The sequence below is a fragment of the Protopterus annectens genome, chromosome 1.part2 (genome assembly GCF_019279795.1).
Source record: "Protopterus annectens isolate FY-2018-M chromosome 1.part2, PAN1.0, whole genome shotgun sequence".
NCBI lineage: Eukaryota > Metazoa > Chordata > Ceratodontiformes > Protopteridae > Protopterus > Protopterus annectens.
In genome coordinates, this window is record NC_056727.1 from 974,941,770 (window position 1) to 974,962,484 (window position 20,715).

General features: G+C 42.6%; 1 protein-coding gene across 1 annotated transcript in view; it reads left to right on the forward strand.

The window, feature by feature from the left end:
- Nucleotides 1–20,715, forward strand: part of LOC122792203 (tyrosine--tRNA ligase, cytoplasmic-like) — a 480,316-nt gene that overhangs the window by 261,035 nt on the left and 198,566 nt on the right. Inside the window, exon 9 of the mRNA XM_044059934.1 lies at nt 10,547–10,632. Within this exon, the coding sequence (XP_043915869.1) occupies nt 10,547–10,632 (86 nt within the window). The remainder of the gene's footprint in view (nt 1–10,546; nt 10,633–20,715) is intronic.

The following is a 20,715-nucleotide window of genomic DNA, read 5'->3' on the forward strand; positions in this document are numbered from 1 at the left end:
GTTACTGTAGGTAAGCTACAGGAAAGAATTCTTTAATACATAAACCTTTTCTCTTAAGTTCTTAGTTATCAATTTGTGTGGTGACTTCATTAATCCAAACCACCACTTACAAGGTGGCAAATTTGGACTCTGCTATGCAGTGCCTAATATGTTTCCTTTGTATCTTGCTGATTCTGAGTTCATCTTTATCTTTTTATTGACTTGAAAAAGAAAAATGGAAGGATCAGCCCTCCAACTTTCTTACATTAACGTTAACTTTTTGCATGCACAAAATAGTTTTTTACATGTATAATTTTGAGTTGATCTTTGTTTTATTCTCTGTAATAAGGAACAGCCGTACAACTTTTCATTTTTGCTACTACAAATAAAGGATGGGGGATGAGAGCAGACCACTGGGAGTACCATTTTCCAAATTAAAACCAAGGTACTGTGATCAGGCAAAGCAGAATATAGTTGCTGAACTGCAACAAAAACAGAAGATAAAGTATGGCCTTAGGGAGTTGTTTGAGATATCTCTGAATAGTTCTCAAATACCTTTCTTGCATTTTTTTTCAGAAAGCCTCAAAGGCAGCAGGACAAAGACCAAAATGGTCGTCACTGCACCCCCCCCCCCCATGCTACTCTGTACTATTTTGAAAACTACCCATGAATGCAACTGCAGTGTCATCTACCTTTGCCACCTGCCAGAGGAGAGGGGCTCAGCAAGAGGTGGAAAGCCTTCTGTTAAAGAGCCATCCAGGAGGTTCCACCAGACCAGAGAGGATCCAGATTTTATTAGAGATGCTTCTTTTGCCCAAAAAGACATTGGTACCTCAGATGGACCTCAGCCCTTTGAATAAATGCACAAAAGAAGGAATCCTTCTTGGATGGTCATGGTGAAACAGGAAGGAGATTGGATGTTTTCTTTAGGATCTCCAGGACATGTATCTGCAAATGAAGATTGCCAAAGTGTTCAGGAACCCCCCCCCCCCCACTTCCCGGTGAGAACCAGTCATTACCAGCTCAGTGCCTTGCCTTTTGGTCTCGTCACAGCACACTAGGTGTTGTTCAAGTGCATGGCATGTCTACCCACATGCAACTTCTAGAGATAAAAATATTTTCCTAGCTAGGCGACTGGCTCATCGCTGCACCTGCACTGGAGGAACTCAGTATGATGAGTATGTACTTACTCCAGCTCCCCCTGTTATTGGGGGGAATACAGTCTTTCAAAATCTTAACTGGAACCATCCTAGCTTTTGTTGTTTATTGGCTTCCATTTGGATAAAATAAGAGAGTTGACTCCCAGAGAGTATATCCACAATAGTCTAAGCTGTATTAGACCACTTCCACCACCCAACACTGGATGCAGCAAAAGCTCTCAATGTACTAGTCAGTCTTTATATTGGCCACCATTCAAACTGTACAGATTGCATGACAATTCATGAATTTTTCAGTGGACGCTAAACATTTATTGGTCTCAAGAAATGCAACCCATGACTGGCCCTATAAAACTGTCAAGAGGTTTGTTTGAAACCTCTGTCCTGGTGGACAAATCCAAAAAAAAACTCAGTTTAGGAAGACTCTTTGTTCAGCCTGTTCCAGTAGCACTCCAACCACAGGCGCATTCTTGAATAGGACAGTTCAAGAGATGTGTATCACACATAAAGGCAAGTTGCACATCAGTGTCCATGAAATGAATGATGTCTTTCTTGCATTGCAGGCCTTTCAGGACCTCCTTCCCCAAGGTGCGGTGTCACTGGTGTACAGAAGCAGAATAGAGCTTGATTTTATCCCCTCTGCTGAGAAGCTATGTGGGTTTGGGCATAAGCCACATCTTCACATTGTTTGCTAATAGTCACCTGGCCACCTGGGCTCCTTTATGCTTTTTCCCCAGTGTCACTCATTCCAAGATTTCTGCAAAAAAACAAGATGAGCCAACCTAAGGTCAGTCAAATAAATCCGATTATGGCTACACCAGATTTTGTTCCTCTTCTTTGGTCGCATCTAAGAAGAAAACCAGTGTTACTACTTTTGCTTCTGCAGCACCGTCAATTGCAGACTCACCTGTCCCTCCAGCCTGACATACTCATCCAATCCCTAGGGTTAATCACGTGGAACCTCCACTTCCAGTAATGGCCAGAGCTTCTACACTCCCATCCTAGGTAATACAGTTAATTACAGCTTCCCAGCAGCCTTCAGACAGGAAGATTTACATATGCTAATGGTGTAAGTTCTCTGCAAAGGCATTTGAACTTCCTGGCTCTAGTTCCTAAAATATTGACCTTTTTCTCATTTTTTTTTTCCATACAGGGGCCAGCTACACTTCTATCAAACTTCTTTTGGCTGCAGGTTTTGCCTGCCACCAAGATTTTACATCCTTATTAGTAGCCTTTTGCCCAACTTCTTCAGGCTGAAAGAACTCTCTCCCTTAATATATAAGTGTCAGAATAAAGCAGTATTGGTGGGGCATTCATGTTCTTAGATTCTGAGAAAGAAAGACCGTCATTACTATCTTTATATTCTCAATCGGGATCTGTGACCATGCACAGAACCCAAAATCCAACATAAGGATACACAAACCAGTGGTAAAATCCACCTTGTTGTGTAAGAAGAACCAGAGCCATGGATCCACACCAGTAGCAAACAAAAAAGTTTAATAAATGCTAAGCGCTTTCATTATCATTTTGGTGAAACTTCATCAGAACAGTAAAAACATACTTCCTGTTCATTTTAAAATCTGTGCAGAAAATCATGTGCATTATTACAGCGGGTCTATATTATAAGCACAAAAGACCTTTTCAGCAAATACAAAAACAGCGACACATTGTGCGAACTGTGAAAACTCCGAACACTCTAACCCGCGAAATTCAAAATCTTGAATCGTCATAGTTGGCCAACCCTACCGCTCGCTACATACTACCTACCCAAACAAAATAAATAAACCACATACATAGGTTCATAGGTTGGTACTAGGCTATCGGCCCTAGGGGCCTATACAAGCCTAACCATAACAATTCCCTGGATGTTTCTTCCCACAGTGTTTACTTCCCTGGACCCCTGTCTAGCAGGGCGACTGATGTGATCCCTGAGGTGAGCAACTGATGTGATCCCTGAGGTGAATTTTCCATCTGCCATCCAATTGTCAAGGTTCCTTTTGAAGAGGGCCAAGGAGGTGCTCTGCTTAACATGCATGGGCAGTCTATTCCAGAGTATGGGGAGTCTCTGGGTCAGGAACCTATCCCTCCAACATGTTGTTTTGTTCATTGTGATGACAAGGTTTAGATCCCTGGAGCGTGTGGCTCTGAGGGAATGGGATTTCTTTAAGTGGAGCATGTCCAACAGCTCAGGGTTTGACATGGCTTTGTATGTTAAGCAAAGATCACCTCTGAGTAGACGATATGCCACAGAATATAGCTGGAGTATTTTTAAACAGTCAGCATAGGGCATCTGCTTTAGGCCTGTGATTCTTTAGTGAGGTATTTCTGTGGCCTTTCCAGCTGTTGCAGATGTCTTGTGAGGTACATACCAAACTGGGCTTTGTACTCTATAATGGGTCTAATGAGGGATGAGTACAGTGGGACAAAGACCTCCTTTTTTCTGGATGAAAAGCCCTTAATGATGAGGATTTTATTCCAGAGTGAAGGGAGCCTCTGGGTTATGAATCTGTCCCTCCAGCATGTCCTATTTGTTTCAGTGCTGAGGTTCAAGTCTCTTGAGCACGTAGCTCGATGGGATTTGGATTTCCTGACGTGCAGCATGTACATTAATTCCGGGTTGGACATGGCTATATACGTCAGGCACAGATCACCTCTGAGCAGGCGGTATGTCACTGAGTAGAGCTGGAGTTTCTTTAACCGGGCAGCATATGGCATCTTTTTGAGCCCTTTGATCCTCTTGGTGAGGTACTTTTGGGGGTCTTTCCAGTTGCTGCACGTGTCTCGTAAGGTACATCCCAAAAGGGGCATTGTACTCAGTTATGGGCCTGATGAGGGATGAGTAAAGAGGCACAATGACCTCCCCTGATCTAGATGTGAATCCCTTCATGATTAGGTGGGCTTTATAAAATGTTTTTCTAACCACTGTGGCCACGTGGTTGTCAAATGAGAGATTGCTATCAACTTGGGTCCCCAGGTCCCTAATTACTTCTTCTGTACTTAATGGATTACCACCTATGTGATAATTTGTGGGCACTTTGTTTTTGCCAAAGGGGATGACTATACACTTTTTGGCGTTTAACTTGAGGCCATGGCTCTGGCACCAGTTGTCTGTTTCTATGAGGCCCTTTTTTAAGATGCTTGTGTCGGCTGGAGAGTCGATTATGGCACCCAGTTTGCAGTCATCTGCGAACTTGGTCAGCCACAGTCCTTCCGTGTTGGCCTGTACCTCCGAGAAATATATACCGAACAAGAGAGGTCCCAGGACTGACCCTTGTGGGATGCCACTTGTAACTGGTTTGGAGTCTGACATGGCTCCAGCAATTCTAACCATGTGGGTTCTGTCCTTGAGCCAGTTTGCAACCCATCTAGTGACATAGGGGTTTATATTTAAGCTGGTGAGCTTATCTATAATGCCCGAGTGGGGTATTGTATCGAAGGCTTTTGCGAGGTCCAGGTAGGCTGTGTGGACCACCTTCCCCTCGTCAATGGCCTTGGTGACTGTTTCAAAGAAATCTAACAGGTTTAAGAGGCAGGATCTGCCCTTAACAAAGCCGAACTGGGTAGGATCCAGTGTCTGTAGGTCCCCAATATCTTTATTTATGAGGTCCATGATGATCCTTTCCATAGCTTTGCAGACCAAGCTTGTCAGGCTTATGGGGCGATAGTTTCCAGGATCCGTTGAGGCACCACCTTTGTAGAGAGGGACCACTGTTGCTGTACGTCACTCTTTGGGTACATATCCTGTAGTAAGGCTGAGATTGAATGGTAGTTTTATGTTTGGGTTTAGCTCTTCTTGGAGTTCATGTAGGACGCAGCCTGGGACACCATCTGGTCCCATTGATGCTGTGTTTTTTGCTTTGGAGAGGGCGGTTCTTACCTGAGCATCTGAGATGTCACGGGGGCAGCACTCTGCTGGGATAGATATTTGCCCTTCTGGTGGGGGGGGGATTAAAGCAAACCAGACATGGAAAATAGCACAATTAACATTCATGCTCTACTGCCAGTGTTAAAAAAACTTTATGTAATCAACATAAAAAAAGCTTAAATAATGTCTTAATTTCAAAATACAGTTAGTAGAACACATTTCATTCAACCCTGGTAATCTTGTTGCACTGAGAAACAGTTCCCACCACAGTTCGCGGCTCCCAATAAATTCTTCCATAAAACCACCCCTTGGGTCCAGACTGATTTGTTCCAGTATAAAAAGTACAAATTCGTGACCTGTTTATTTCAGTATGTTTGTTTAAGGCATTACTGCTATTCTTTTTCTTTATGTTGTAATTATGTTTGTAGACCCCTTCTCTCAATTTCCTATTGGTCTTACCAATATGAAATGCATGACATAATTTACACATAGCTAGGTATGCCGCCCGTTTCGAATCACAAGAATAATGACCTCTAGCGTGTATGATTTTTCCCATTAACTGACACATATTTTGCTTTTAAAATGAAAGGGCACTGAGAACGTCTACATTTAAACATTCCAACACCCCCCGTTTGGAACTACTCTTCACTGGGAAAAGTACATTCCAGCTCTCCAAATCATTTTTAGAGCACTTATTCCTGTAGGTTATCAGGGGTCTTTATGCAAACTCCAATTTTGACGTAAAATATCGTAAATGAGACTTCTGTCCAAGGTGTAGATATTAATAAAGGACCTTTCCAACTTTTTACCTGGGGAGTTTGAGATCACCTCATCATCCCTTTTTGTCCTCAAGATTAATGGGGTGTAAAAAACATTTCTCCTTTTAGTAACCACATTTTCCATAATAGAGTTGACAAAAATGGGTGGTAACCTCTTTTGAGGAACATATAAATACATCACATTCCCATAGGAATAATTCAAAGTTCGACACCATCTGTCCCAAATGGACAAGTTGTCCCTTCATCACTGCTTTTTTTCTGGTGTTTGGGATGCCAACTGTTGAAATGTAAAAAAGAGTTGGAAATTGTTTTCTGTAAATATTAGTGCTAAAACCACCTAGTTGCTAGTCCTTTTTAATCTCTTTATCCAAATAGGTTATAATATATTTATCAGTGTTAAATGTGAACTTTAAAAAAATCTACAGTGTTAATGTACCGGATAAATTCGCCTTACTTTCAGTATCAGCCCAAAAAAATAAAAGTGTTATCCAAGAACTTGGTATCTGCATTTACACCCACATGGGCTATGATAGAATCATATTGGTACCTGGAGTGCACCAACTTTAGTGCATTTGTGATGTTGTGGATCCTGGTACCAGATAGGCAAATAACCATTCTGTTCTCCTTGTCTAACCTGGTAAGTGGTGCATCTGTGTGTCACACAACGGAGTTCCCAATGATAAGAGTATTAGGTAAAGTATATACTTGCCTTATGGGCTTTGCTGCTGGGGAATCATTGGGTGTAGGTTTATGTAACATATTTGGTGTTTCATTTTGTGAGAGTTTTAGTGATTGCTGAAGAGCAGTGTTGCAGTTAGGAGGCTTTGGGGGTTTCTGAGATTTGGGAAGGTTTCTTTTAAGTGCCTTAGCATAAGATGGTCTGCGTCTATGGTGAGTGAAATGTGTTAGGGATGTAGTATAGGAATTCTGGACAGACTTGTTTGCTTGTGAGATTTTTGCCTCTAAGGAGGTTGTGTATTTACATTTCTTACATACAGTGTTATTTTCACTAATGACTAACATATTGTTTGAGAACATGAGATAAGTTCTACATTGATTAGGCTACTCAAATCCATCAAGCTGGCCACAGAGACGTTAGGAAGTTGCATATCAATGCTGTCCTGTAATGGGGTGGGCTGTTTAGGGTTAAGGACTGAGTTTTAACAGGGGGTTTCCTATGAGTAGTTTGAGAGAATAAGGGCAAGATGTTATATAGTGCTAGGATATGTTAATGCTATTCTGTATGCAAGCTAGTTTCTGGGGTTAGGGGAAACATTTTTATAGTGTTAGGATATGGCAGTGCTATTTGATGAGCAAGCTAACTGCACAAACTTAATTCCACACAGTGCTGCTCTGTTTAACAGGTTTCAGACTTGATCTGAACTTTATAGGGAAATGTTGCTGTCTAGCTGTTTCCTGTTATACTGGGCACTGCTAGCCGTCACTACATAGTAGGCAGCTCTTTGTAAACTTTTCTGATTTATAGCGGAGGAAAAAAGCTTGAAAACTTATTCCTGTGCCCACTAGCCAATAAACAACCACACTTTGAGCTCCCTGGAATGCTTCCCAAATCGGAGAGACCAGGTGAGCACCTTCTGCCACAAGAGGATGATCCGAGAAATTCTTAATGTAAAAGTACAGCAAAAGTAGCTCTCAAGTGTAGAGCAAACAACAAACTACTGAATAACTAAGTCCCTGGCTAATTCACTGTTTTGCAAGGCGATCTGGAGGCAAACAGAACTAGAAGTAGTCAGCAAGCAGAGAAATTACAAATTCTGCCAGAATATTAAATAAATGCTTTCAAAAAAATACCCCAAAACAGTAGCCAACACTAATAAGCAAGTGCAGTTAAATCAAGGAAATAGGCCCTGTGCTGATACCAAGGCACCATACTAGTAGGTCATCTCTTGGAGCACACTGCATGTGTAGTTATATTCTGAACCTCTTATAGCCAGATTTTGATCCATCTCACCAACTTTATTATTGCTCTTGTCCCCAGCCACCCTTCTTCCTGTGACCATCAAATCCCTATCCCGTATTGGCCCATTCTTCTGACCTCTATCATCCTAGGAATCCTAGGACATTGAAAGAGGAGGGTGAAGCAAGAAATTGTGGCCATCTAACTAGAGGGGATAGAAGACGACCCTCATTGGCCTGAAACATTGTGTAATTCCTGCAGTGCTGGACTGGGTGAGTGCCCTGTTCTGTATGGCTTATGAATTAATTTGGTAAGATCCTCTCATTGAGTCTTAAGTTGCTTGAGCAGCAGTACTTTGCCTTTCCCCAGGTGAAGCTCCCATAGCAGGATGGCAGGACTCTGTAAACACACCCACCCCAGGCATTTTAATCCCATCCTTTTCTGTGCTTTTCTAGGCTGCTAACTGAACCCAGGTCACCTGGGATATTCTTAGGGCTCCACTGTGCTCTGCCATGAAGTCAACCCCTGCTGTCATGGCTTTTTCCCCCACACCCAATCCTTATAGCTTCTGTACCAGCCCTCCTTATAAAGGAAATGTCAAAAGTCTTGGTAAAGTCAGGCAGACCAGGTGCACAGTATTTCATGGATCTGCTATGACTGTACATATTTTGAAATTGCACGCCATACAGTTCTTAGAACTTTTAAACAAATACATGCAAATGCAACTTTTTTTGTCAGCATTTTGTGTAGCTAGTGCACCAGAAATAAATGTTCGTACTACTGAATTGCTACAACATAGGATTAAGACTAGCACTCCCCCTGGTTAGCATGTATGAGCTTAGAGTCATGGTATTCAAATTTTGAGCCACATACAACTATCACTTTACATGCTTACCTTTCTGTTATCAGACATGAAGCAGTCGTAATGTTTCATCAGACTGGACTGCCAAGACTTTCCTTCCTTAAGGTCAGGCTTAAGTCCAGCAGGTACTTACTCTTGGGCATGTTATGAGCTGATCCTTCTATATTCCATCAGCTTCCTCAGGGCCAACTTCAGTAGCCTATAGTTCAGTAGCTCCTTGCTAGTACCTGTTTATGTAAGGGTCAGTCTTCGCATTCAGTACGTCCTGCAGCACACTTTTGTTTCAGTGATGTGTTCTGTCAGGCAGTCTGCAACCTGCACTCTCGCCTTACGAGTCTCATAACCCCTCTTTATTGCTAACTCCTCAGTTAGGTCTTGCACTGTCCATTTCTTGTGTGTTAACTGCTTTCCAGCCTCTATATTATTTCCTTCGTTGGGTGGCATTAGTCCCTGCCTTTTCTTTGATATAATCAAAGCAGAAGTCATTGAGGCTATCCAAAATCCAAAGCTACTTTGTTTCCTTCTGTTCTACTTCCAAACTTGCAAAAGAGCTTTGCGGGTTTTCTCTTCTTCCTTTTACTGATACATATGTGAACTGTCTACCTCTGACCTTAATGTCTAGGCTATTTTTCATTTCTCCCTTAAATGACCTTACCAACCCAGCTGCCCTACCATTTGTGTCCTAGTACTTTCTCGGCTTTTGTCAGCGTAAAGGAAGATTTCCACATGGGTTGTGGCACTTCTTTAAACTAAGGTGGTATTCTCATTTGTCTTCTCTTGTGATGCACTCTGTACTTTACTGCTTTTTGCAACTTCTTGATTCACCCTCTTTAATACTTGAAAGGTTACTTTGTTTAGTTTGGTGCATTCAGTGCTATTCCTTCAACCTTTGTCTTCTTATATGCACAACTTTGCCATTTTGTTTGGTATCTTTCTCAACAGGGAGACATCGGGTCCAAAATGCAGTTGTACCAGGTTTGGGCCATTGTCTATTTGCGTTTCCACTAATACCATTTGATTGATTTTTTTTTTTTTTTTTAACTGGGCAGCTGATAGATTGATTTATCTTCATTATTTAATTATCAGGTAAACTAATCATCACTGAACCTTTTCAGCAGTGACTTGTGCTACAAGTAAAAGAATAACTGGATGATCTTTGCTCTGTGTACATTCATCTGGAGATGGGGTCTGTAGCACCAGGTACAAAAGTGTAGGTTTACTGATGATCTGTGGAGTCGATGTTGAATATTTTGTACATTACTATTCATGCTGCTGTCCAGTATAGGTTCATAGGTTGGTACTAGGCTATCAGCCCTAGGGCCTATACAAGCCTAGCCATAACAATTCCCTGGCTATTTCTTCCCACACTATTTATTTTTTTATTTATTTTTTCACCTAATGTCTTTTCATTTAAATTGCACCATGCATTTAATAGTGCGCCTGAAAACAGTAGTGCTGTGCAAATCATAAATATGTTTAAGGTTGTCTGGAGCAGAATGAAGGAAAGGACATCAGCAGGTGAAGGGCAGGTACTTACCTAGTTATATACAGTATTTCAATTGACTTTATATACTGTAGATTCTCCATGGGTATTTTTTGTGTTCTTATTTTATTGTATTGCTTAATCATTTGTATCCATTTTCTGTCATTTTTATCAGGTTTCTTCCCTGTATGATGGCTGTCGAGTAATACTGCTCCTGTTTTGTGATCCCTCTCTCCAAATTTTCTTTCATCAGTCTATTGTTAAACATGATTGCACTTCTAAAATTCCAGCTGGTGTGTCCTTGACTTTTTTTTTTATCTCAAGTTTCTTCCATGAATTGGTTAACAATTTAGTGAAAACAAACATTTAAAACTGAAAGATATGCACATGGTTGAAGTTGGGCTTATCTGTACTTTTTTGACAGTACAGTATATTGCAGTTGAATTCAGCCCATGCTGGAGAAAAATGGAAACATAATGTGTTTATAAACACTTTCTTTCCAGAGTTTGTAATAAAGAGAGATGAGAAATGGGGAGGAAACAAAACCTACACAAACTATGAAGAACTAGAAAAGGACTTTGCAGACCAGGTAAATTCTTTTAGTATTCACTTTATTTCTTTAAATCGAAATTGAGATAAGAGTGCTGAAAAACTGGGTAAAAACAAAATCTGTGCTATGTATCAAGAACTAGAAAAGGATTTTGCAGCCCATGTAAATTATATTAGGGCTGTCTTATCAGCTGCTGTTTATTTTGAATACCATATTCATTGATTAATTTGTATCAAGATTATTGGATTGACCACTAAATGGAACACCCATGATGCTAAGCTGTTAAATAGGACCTTTTGAAAAAGGATTTGTGCACTAATCCTTCACTGGTGAGCCATCTGCGTACATCAGTAGTTACAGTGTACATGCACATATTATATATATATATCAGTAGTAACAGTGCACACCCATGCACAACGTAGGTATATCAGTAGTATCCGTTCTCATGCACACACACACACACACACGCAAACATGTATATCAATAGTAACAGTGGAAATGCATACAGTTATATCAGTAGTAAGTAGTAAGAGTGCACATGCATACACATATCAGTAGTAACAGTGGGCACATAACACACGTATCTCGATCATAAGAGTGCACGCATGCACACGTATATCGGTAGGAACAGTGCACATACACACGCGTATATCAGTAGTAACAGTGGATGTATGTATCAGTGATGGTTCACTTATATGTATACAGGTATATCAGTAGTTGCAGTCCACTCAAAAACATGTATTTCTGTAGTGACAGTGCATGCACATGAACACACATTCATCTCAATAGTGGATGTGTATCATGGCAGTACATATACCTGTATGCATGTATATCAGCAGCAACAATAGGTATGTATATCAGTGCATATGTGTGCACACGTGTATCAGTGGTGATGGGGGATTTACATGCATTAGTATTAATGGTGATAGTGCACATGTTTGCAGACATGGCTATCAGTAGTGACAGTGCATATATATGCATCCATAAGTATATTAGTATAGCAGTATTGACAATAACACACGCATGTCTAACAGTCCTTCGTACCAACTGTTTTACTTCTTTCCTGCTGTTAATTTATATCTGTCAGATTCTGCTATTTTTTCAGCATCAGTGGAGTGCCATTTTTCTTTATTTACATTTTGATTTTCCCAGGTAACATAGGAGTATTGCTATTCTTTTTTCTCACATTTTGTACATGTGTTCTACTTGTTTGTCAACGAAGACTTGCGTGCTTGTAGTGTTCGATTTACTAAGGATGCTATTCATTTAGTTTGCACCTCCTGTGTAGGCTTTATCCACAGTTTTGGTATTTTTTTTCTATCTACCACAGACATAGCCAAGTTACTTGGTGGTAGTGTCAGAACGTACTGGAGATATGCATTAGATTATAATTGTAGGGTATAGAAAAGTGACACCTTCCTCCTCTTTGATGGTCTTTACTGGAATAGTTTTCTCTCACTTTTGCTCTACCTAATCATCCTCTTGTGAAAAGAAGGAAAAATAAAGATAAGACCCACAGTACCATGCACCATCATCTGCAAGTACATCTGATAATGGGTACTTAAGCTTCCAGCTCCCAGAATGTGGCTTCTTGTGTTACACTTTCCAAGATTCCATTGACATGGTCTGTAACCCTATTCATTGAAAGTGTTTCTGGGTAGTATTTTGGTACTGGATGACTTATCTGGCTTAGTGCTCTAGGCTATGCAAGTCTGGCTGTGGGGGCTTTACAGGAGTCTTGTGTCAAGTTCCAGCATCTTTCTTCCCATCGAGCATTTAGGATTTGCAGTGATCTATCAGATTGTGTTGGCTTTTGGAGCTTTACATTTATTTCAGCAGGGATTAGTTACCCATTCTTCATTGTTCAAGTACCTGGTATTGCTGGGGGTAATCCTGGGAGTTTGGCAGCATATAATAGATTACTTTGATGCAGACATGCTTCCATTTTTGCACAGTTAACTACAAGAAAGTACAAAAAAAGTATATACATCTACAGTGTGGTCGAACAGCTGATAATAGATAAAAACATTTGGACTGATTGGTGCACCTGAAAAGTGAAATAGTAACAAATGACATAACACTTAACAGTCTGCATTTGAAAACTGGAGGTAAGACTAAATCAAAATAATCTGCAAAGATTGTTAAACTGTGAATGTGAATGTTAAATATGGTAAAGTAATGAATTTCCTATCAAGTTTGGTAGTGACCCATTTCAGTTCCAGTAAATGTCATTGAAGAAGTTAAATTGTTGTAAATGAGCTATCTAAACTACTAGGATTAACCAAACATAATTATACACAAGTCATTTATTGCGCCAAAGTTAGTAATATACAGAAAGCAGATTTACTCACAACGTTAAACTGTAGGTGCACAGTACATTGAAGCTGTAGCATGCTAAATATAAATCTTAGAACCAGGCTTCCAGGCATGAAACCTGAGTGTAAAACCATTAGGTGCAGTAGTACAGAGTGCCTTTGGATAGGTTAAGATTCAGTACCAATGATTATGTTGGTGATGATGGCTAGATGTTCTTTGTGTTTCACTGTTGCAGTCATCACACTTGGGTTATCTGCCTGCAGGTAGCTCTCAGTCAGCCCGAATGACAGAGTTTTGGAATTTCTGCGTCGGATGTTGCAGCCTCTTCCATGACGTCAGGTTGTCAGGGGTATAAAACATGCAGCCGATGCCATTACACCAGCTTTTCTTGCCACGTGGGAGCCCGAAGCAGAAGCAGTTCACAAATGCCGGTCAGCCGCTACCTGAAATTTTTGTTGTTCGAGTTTCAAACCTGAAGTCTTCTAAAGCGAAGTACCCTGTTGGGGGTCCTTTTTTCTTGCTCTAACTGATGTCAGAAAAAGTTAATAATTGTCTTGCCTGTGGAAAGCAAATACCTCACAGAGATTTTCATTCTTAGTGCATCACCTGTTTAGGCCCAGGCCATGATGTTCCTCAGTGTCTGTTTTGTGCCTTGTTTAGCACCCAAACTATTTGTCGTCGAGCTATCTTTGTTGCTAAACTCTTTCGCTGTCATTCTCCGTATTCCGAAATGGCTTCGATAAGCCATTCAACTACCGATCTTCCGGGAAAAAAAAGTAAGGATAAAGACAGTGACTGCATAGGTCCAAAACTGCCGACGACGCTTCCGTTAAGCTAGTCGCCAGTCTGCCGATATGCAGCCCCTGATACCCGCTTCTACAGATTAGCAGGCCTCTGCTAAGACCCATTCGCAGTCCGGTATGTCGCGAGATGCTTCTTCGACTATGAAACCTGCGGATTCATAGGTTCATGGTGCTAGGCTGTTGGCCCTAGGGCCTATACAAGCCTAGCCAAAAAGGTACCCTGGCTTTCGTCACCCAAGAAAATTATTTTCCTGTGCCCCTGTCAAGCAGAACCACAGAAGTGATCCCCGGGGTGAATTTCCTATTACCCATCCAGTCATCAAGATTTTTCTTGAAGAGTGCTAATGATGAGATCTGTTTGACATAGGTAGTCTGTTCCAGAGTATGGGAAGTCTCTGGGACAGGAATCTATCCCTCCGGCATGTTCTGTTTATTGTGGTGACAAGGTTTAGGTCCCTAGAGTGTGTAGCTCGGAGGGATTGGGATTTCTTTAAGTGGAGCATGTCCAACAGCTCTGGGTTTGGCATAGCTTTGTATGTTAGGCAGAGATCGCCTCTGAGTAGGCGATATGTGACGGAGTAAAGCTGGAGTTTTTTGAGTTGGTCTGCGTAAGGCATCTGTTTGAGGCCAGTAATCCTCCTTGTGAGGTATTTTTGTGGCCTTTCCAGTTGGAGATGTCTTGTGAGGTACATACCAAAAGGGGCATTGTACTCTATAATGGGTCTAATGAGTGATGAGTAGAGGGGAACAATGACCTCTTTTTTTCTGGATGAGAAACCTTTTGTGATGAGGTGTGCCACGTAGAAAGATTTCCTGCCACTGTGGCAATGTGATTATCAAAGGAGAGTTTACTGTCCACCTGTGTCCCAAGGTCTCCTATCACACTTTTTTGGTGTTAAGTAGACTACCGCCTATGTGGTAGTTCATGGGTACAGAGTTTTTACCAAAGGGGATGACCATGCACTTTTTCGCATTGAGCTTGAGACCATGGCTTTGACACCAGGCATCTGTCTCAGTGAGGCCCTTTTGTAGAATGTCCACATTGTTAGGAGTTTCAATTATGGCTTCTAGTTGCATTCATCTGCGAATTTAGTTAGCCAAAGACCTTCTGTGTTAGCCTGTACTTCAGAGAAGTAGATATCAAACAGGACCCAGAACTGAGCCCTGTGGTACTCCACTTGTCACTGGTCTGAAGTCTGATTTGGAGTCTGCTACTTTCACAGTGTGGGTTCTGTCAGTAAGGCAGTTGGCAACCCATCTTGTGACATAGGGATTTGTACCTAGTTTAGTGAGTTTATCTATAATTCCAGAGTGGGGGATGGTGTCGAACACCTTGGCGAGATCTAGATAGGCTGTGTGAACCACCTTACCCTCATCTGTGGCTTTGGTGACTGCTTCAAAGAAGTCTGTCAGGTTTAGGAGACATGATCTGCCTTTTACAAACCCAAACTTTGTGTGGTCCAGAGTTTGGAGATCTCCAATGTCTTTGTTTATGAGTTCCATGATGATACGTTCCATGGCCTTGCAGACCAGGCTCATCAGGCTAATGGAGCGGTAGTTCCCGGGGTCTGTTGTGGTCCCCCCTTTGTGGAGATGTGGAGATGTCTCTACCTTGGATGGGTCCGGAGCCCCTGTGCAGGCACCAGCTTCTGAGGGTGTATTCCATCCTTCCAGTGTTCATATTAAACTGACAGCTTCGTTTTTGATTAAAACTACCGAGTTTCTTAGGCCCAGAGTTCGCACTATGCCTAGAAAACCGACAACCAAAGCGCATGCTGAAGCTCCCGTGCCACAGAAACAAATTCTTAGAATGGCTGAAGACCTTATAACCTTAATTAGGGGAAGCCAGCCTTCCCCCTCTAAAAGACAAAGAATTGATTTTCCTTCTGATTCTACAGACCATGAGTCCGAGGACTCTGATCCCTCTGATTGCCAGGAACTTACCCTTATCTACCTATGAGGATTCAGATGCAGAAGATTCCATTCCCTCTGCCTCCCCTCCAGAGGATTTTTCTTTTGGTGAAACCTTGCATACCTTAAGAGAGCATTTCCACTGGGAATGCCAGGACTACCCTCAATCCAAAAAGAGGCTCGGAGAATTTTTCGACTTGCCTCAGCACAGACCTCTAGCTTGTACCCCCTGTCCTGAATATTATAGATGATGTCTTCTTGGAATCCAGTCTTACTCCTGATACTTTACGACCAGCTCCTAGAAAGCCTGACAGGTACTACAGAGTACCTGACTCTCACACATTTCTCTTTAAGAATCCCACTGTGGATCCAGAGACCATTTCCCAGGGACCTAAAGCCATTAAGGCTACTACAGCCAAATACCCTACCCCTTTGGACAGGGATTCTAGAGCTTTAGATAGATTGGGTAAGAAGGTATATACCTCTGCAACTCTTGCCATCAGGGCTTTGAATTGCCAGTTTCACATGTTGAAGTAACAGCAGCATATTATGGGACTAATTGAACAAAAATGTTTTTGCTTCCATATTGTACAGAAAATAAAGATTTAAAAGAGTTTATGCATTCTGCAAACCACGTTAGTAAACATACTTTGCAGTGTGGTTTTGATGCCTTAGAAGCATCTTGCAGGGCTGCTGTCACTGGGTCGGTACTGAGAAGGCATGCTTGGCTGAAGGAACAAATCTTGCCAGACCATGTCAAAGCAAAATTACTAGATGCTCCATTAAACCAGGAATGTTTGTTTGGCACAAAAGCAGAAGTTCTTAAAAAGATGGAGGAAAAAGCTAAATCTATGCAAACTGTTAAATATTTCTTACAGGTGCAGCCACCTAGATTCAGTAGGCATTGGTCTTCTAAAAACTGGTCCTTTCCAGTCCCTCCCAGGCCTTCTTAGTCCAAACGCAGGGGCAACAGACCCCCAAGACTACAGTCTCAGGGTGTGCAGAGATCTAAACAATGGAGTTCTCCCACCTCAAAAACAGGGAGTGGTAAGCCACCCCCTTATGGGAAAAGTTCACAATGACTTGTCTATCATCCTCCCCAGCCATGCCCAAGTACTTGCAATCCTAGGAGGAAAGCCCGCCCTGCATGCAGAAAACTGGATGTCCATTATCCAAAACTAATGGGTCCTAAACATTGTATCCCAGGAATACAGATTCTACTTCCACTCACTTCCAGTCCAAAGCGGAATTCCAGACCTTCCTCCAAACCAATGGGCAGAGGCCCAAAAGCAAGAACTTTCTCTTCTCATTATCAGGGTTATTCAACCTGTTCCAATAGAGCAAAGAGGACAGGGTTTCTACTCCAGACTGTTCCTGGTGCCCAGAAAAGAGCGCTCTTGGCACCCTATCCTGGATCTATCAGATATTCATCGTGTTTCACTGTTGCATTCATTACTCTACCCGCAGTCGGCCAGAATTCCAAAGTCTAGGTCCAGCGTCGGTTGCTGTTGCCTCTTCCCTGACGTCAGTGTTCCAGGGGTATAAAAGATGCAGCCAATGCCATTTTCTTCAGTCTTTCTTGCCACGCGGTGCCCGACGCAAAAGCAGTTCGCAAGTGCCGGTCAGCCGACTCAGTAGAGCAAAGAGGACAGGGTTTCTATTCCAGACTGTTCCTGGTGCCCAGAAAAGAGCGCTCTTGGCACCCTATCCTGGATCTATCAGTTCTCAACACCTTCCTGGTGATCCCAAAATTCAAAATGCTTACACTGCAACAGCTTCTTCCTATGCTAACCAAGAACGACTGGCTAGTCACCCTAGATTTAAAAGAGGCTTATCTGCACATCCCCATAAGAGAATCTTGCAGGAAATATTTACATTTCTGCACTTACCTTTGGCTTATCTACTGTGCCCAGGGTGTTCACAAAGTTCCTGGCTCCAGCCATTGCATACTGCAGGCAGAGAAATATTTAAATTTACCCATACTTTGGCGATTGCCTGATTCAGGCGGACAGTCAGGAATTGCTACTTCAGCACCTGGCATTTGTAAAGAGACTCCTAACTTCTCTGGGGTACACCATCAGTGAAAATAAATCACAACTGGTGCCCAGCCAAAAGATTGTATTCCTGGGAGCAAGCTTGAACACAACTTCCCAGATGACATTCCTCACTCCAGAAAAACAGGCTTATTTGACAAACTACTTCAAACTAATGGCCACCAAAACCCACCTATCTGCAAGAAAAATACTGCAAGCCCTAGGGTTCATGGCCTCATGCATTCTACTAATTCCATATGCAAGACTGCATATGAGGAAACTTCAGTGGTACTTAAAAAGTCTTTGGTGTCAACATTCTCAGAACATGGAAACAGTGATTCCTGTCATTCCTTGCCTAAGGGCAGAGTTCTTTTGGTGGGCAGAGGCATGCAACCACAACAAGGGACTTCCTTTCACTCAACCCCTCGCCGTCCAAACCCTGACAACATCAAACTATGTATGGGGGGCTCACATGGCAGGCAAATGGAGCCCAGGACAAATTCCCCTGCATATCAATCAAAAAGAAATGTCAGCTGTACAGAATGCTCTGACAGTCTTCAAATACCTTATCCTTCCAGGACAACTCCTGATAAAAACAGACAACTACACAGTTATGTGGTACATAAACAAGCAGGGGGGAACTCGTTCTTTCCCACTCTGCAGGTTAGCCATGGCCCTTTGGAACACAGCCTTGAGCAACCAAGTGCACCTGCAAGCTCATTTCCTGCCAGGCAAACAAAATTCACTGGCAGATGACTTCAGCAAAAATCTACTGGACCCACACGAGTGGAAACTGGAACCCAACTCATTCAAACTTCTAATCCACAGGTGGGAGACACCAGAGGTGGACTTCTTTGCCTCCCCCCAAAACCATCAATTGAGCAAATTTGCACCAGAAATCCTGACAGCAAAGCAGGGAAAGTGGATGTCCTATCCTTTACATGGGAAAACCTCTCAATATATGCCTTTCCCCCTCTGACCCTCCTCTCTCAAGTACTACTCAAGATCAAACAGGACAGACCAAGGACAATCCTTATTGACCCAGACTGGCCACGCCAGCACTGGTGCCCACTCCTACGCAGTCTGACAGCAGTGCCACCCTGGCACCTACATCAGACCCCCTCCCTGCTGTCCCAGCAGGAGGGACAGATTTTGCATCCACAGCTGCAAACCCTGAACCTTGCAGCCTGGCTTATCCCCTGAATACACCACCAGCAACCCTCAGCAAACAGGTGCTGGACGTCATCCTTGAGGCCAAAAGGCCTAGTACTAGGAAATCCTATTCAGAAAAGTGGAAAAGATATTGTTCTTGGAGCCAGTCTCAAGCAAAGGACACAGCCATGCCCACCTTACCTCAAATCCTAGATTACCTAGCAGAGCTGCTCCACAGAGGCCTATCCTTCTCATCAATTAAGATTCATGCCTCTGCCATCTCAGCTCATTACAGTACTGAGCCAGCTCTCTTCTCACCCTCTCATCAAACAGTACCTGAGAGGACCTAACAATTTAAGGCTGCCAAGGAGAGTTCCCACCCCTGCCTGGGACCTTAACTTTGTACTAGAGAAACTCTTGCTTCCCCCCTTTGAGCCTGCTGCTGCAGCAGAGTTAAAATTCCTCTCTTGGAAAACAGCCTTATGTCTAGCCATCACTTCAGCAAGAAGAGTGGCTGAGTTACAGGTACTAATGGCTGTGGAACCCTTCATTATTTTCCATGTTGGCAGGGTTTACCTCAGGACTAACCCATCATTTATGCTCAAGGTGGTATCCAGTGTGGCTTTAAATCAATCCATCCATTTACCAACCTTTTTCCCTAATCCTCAGAATAAAGGGAAAAGGATCCTGCACTCCTTGGACATGCACAGACAGCTCAGGTTCTACCTTGACAGGACTAAACCTTTCAGAAAATCTGACCAGCTGCTAGTCAGGTTTGCTGCTGGGGCCGAGGGCAAGGCCATTTCAAAGCAAATCATTTCCAAATGGATAGCACACTGCATCAATTTCTGCTACAAACACCGTGGAAAACCTACCCTGCAGGGGATCAGAACTCATTCCACAAGGGCTACCTCAATTTTTACAGCATTTCTCAGGGGAGTCCCTACCAGGGACATCCTAGAAGCTGCAACCTGGAGTTCTGTACACACCTTCACCAAGCATTACCACTCGCCTATCTTTTCTAAATCCAGAGCTGGATTTGCCACAGCAGCCTTACAAGGCCTGCTAGCCAGTCCTAATACTTCTTGACTGCCTCCACCCTTCCTCAGCTTTGGAAATCAACCCAAGTGTGATGACTGCAACAGTGAAACACGAAGAACATAGTACAGTTGTGTACACTTACCATAAATGTAAATGTTCGAGTGTATTTACAGTTGCAGTCCTGGTTACCCTCCCTCCAACCCCATTATTTTTTTTATACTTTCTACCTATCCTCATTTTAGCCAAATCTCATGGCAGTGGTATTTACTTTTTACTGGAGGTGTTCCACACCATGTAATTGCTTCCTATTTTGGGGGCTCCTGTCATCTGGGGCAAGAAAAATTGATGTAATAGCGTCGGCTGCATGTTTTATACCCCTGACGACCTGATGTCATGGAAGAGGCAGCAGCATCTGACACAGAAATCCCAAGACTCTAGTATTCGGGCCAACTGAGGGCTACCTCAGGCAGATAACCCAAGTGTGATGACTGCAACAGTGAATACACTCGAACATCTACATTTATGGTAAGTGTACACAACTGTACTTTCCTTACAATGGGATACATTTCTTCGTGACAATAAGTTGGTGAGTTTAATTGTGTTGCTACAGTGAACAGTCTGCATTGTGTTTTATGGGAGCAGACAAAGCAAATAGGCCTGCCAAAGAGTTTCCAGTTGGGTATTCTGAAGGCAAGGTGCAGTCTGTTAGCAGCAGTCGCCTTCATCAGCCAAATATTGTTTCTGGCTAGTAAGAGATAAGATGGTGGAATTTATTAAACAGAATCATGTATTAGTAATGCTGGGGACATCTCTGCTTAGGACTTTCAGAACTAAGGAGGAGCTCATGGGTTATGTGAGTTGCACTT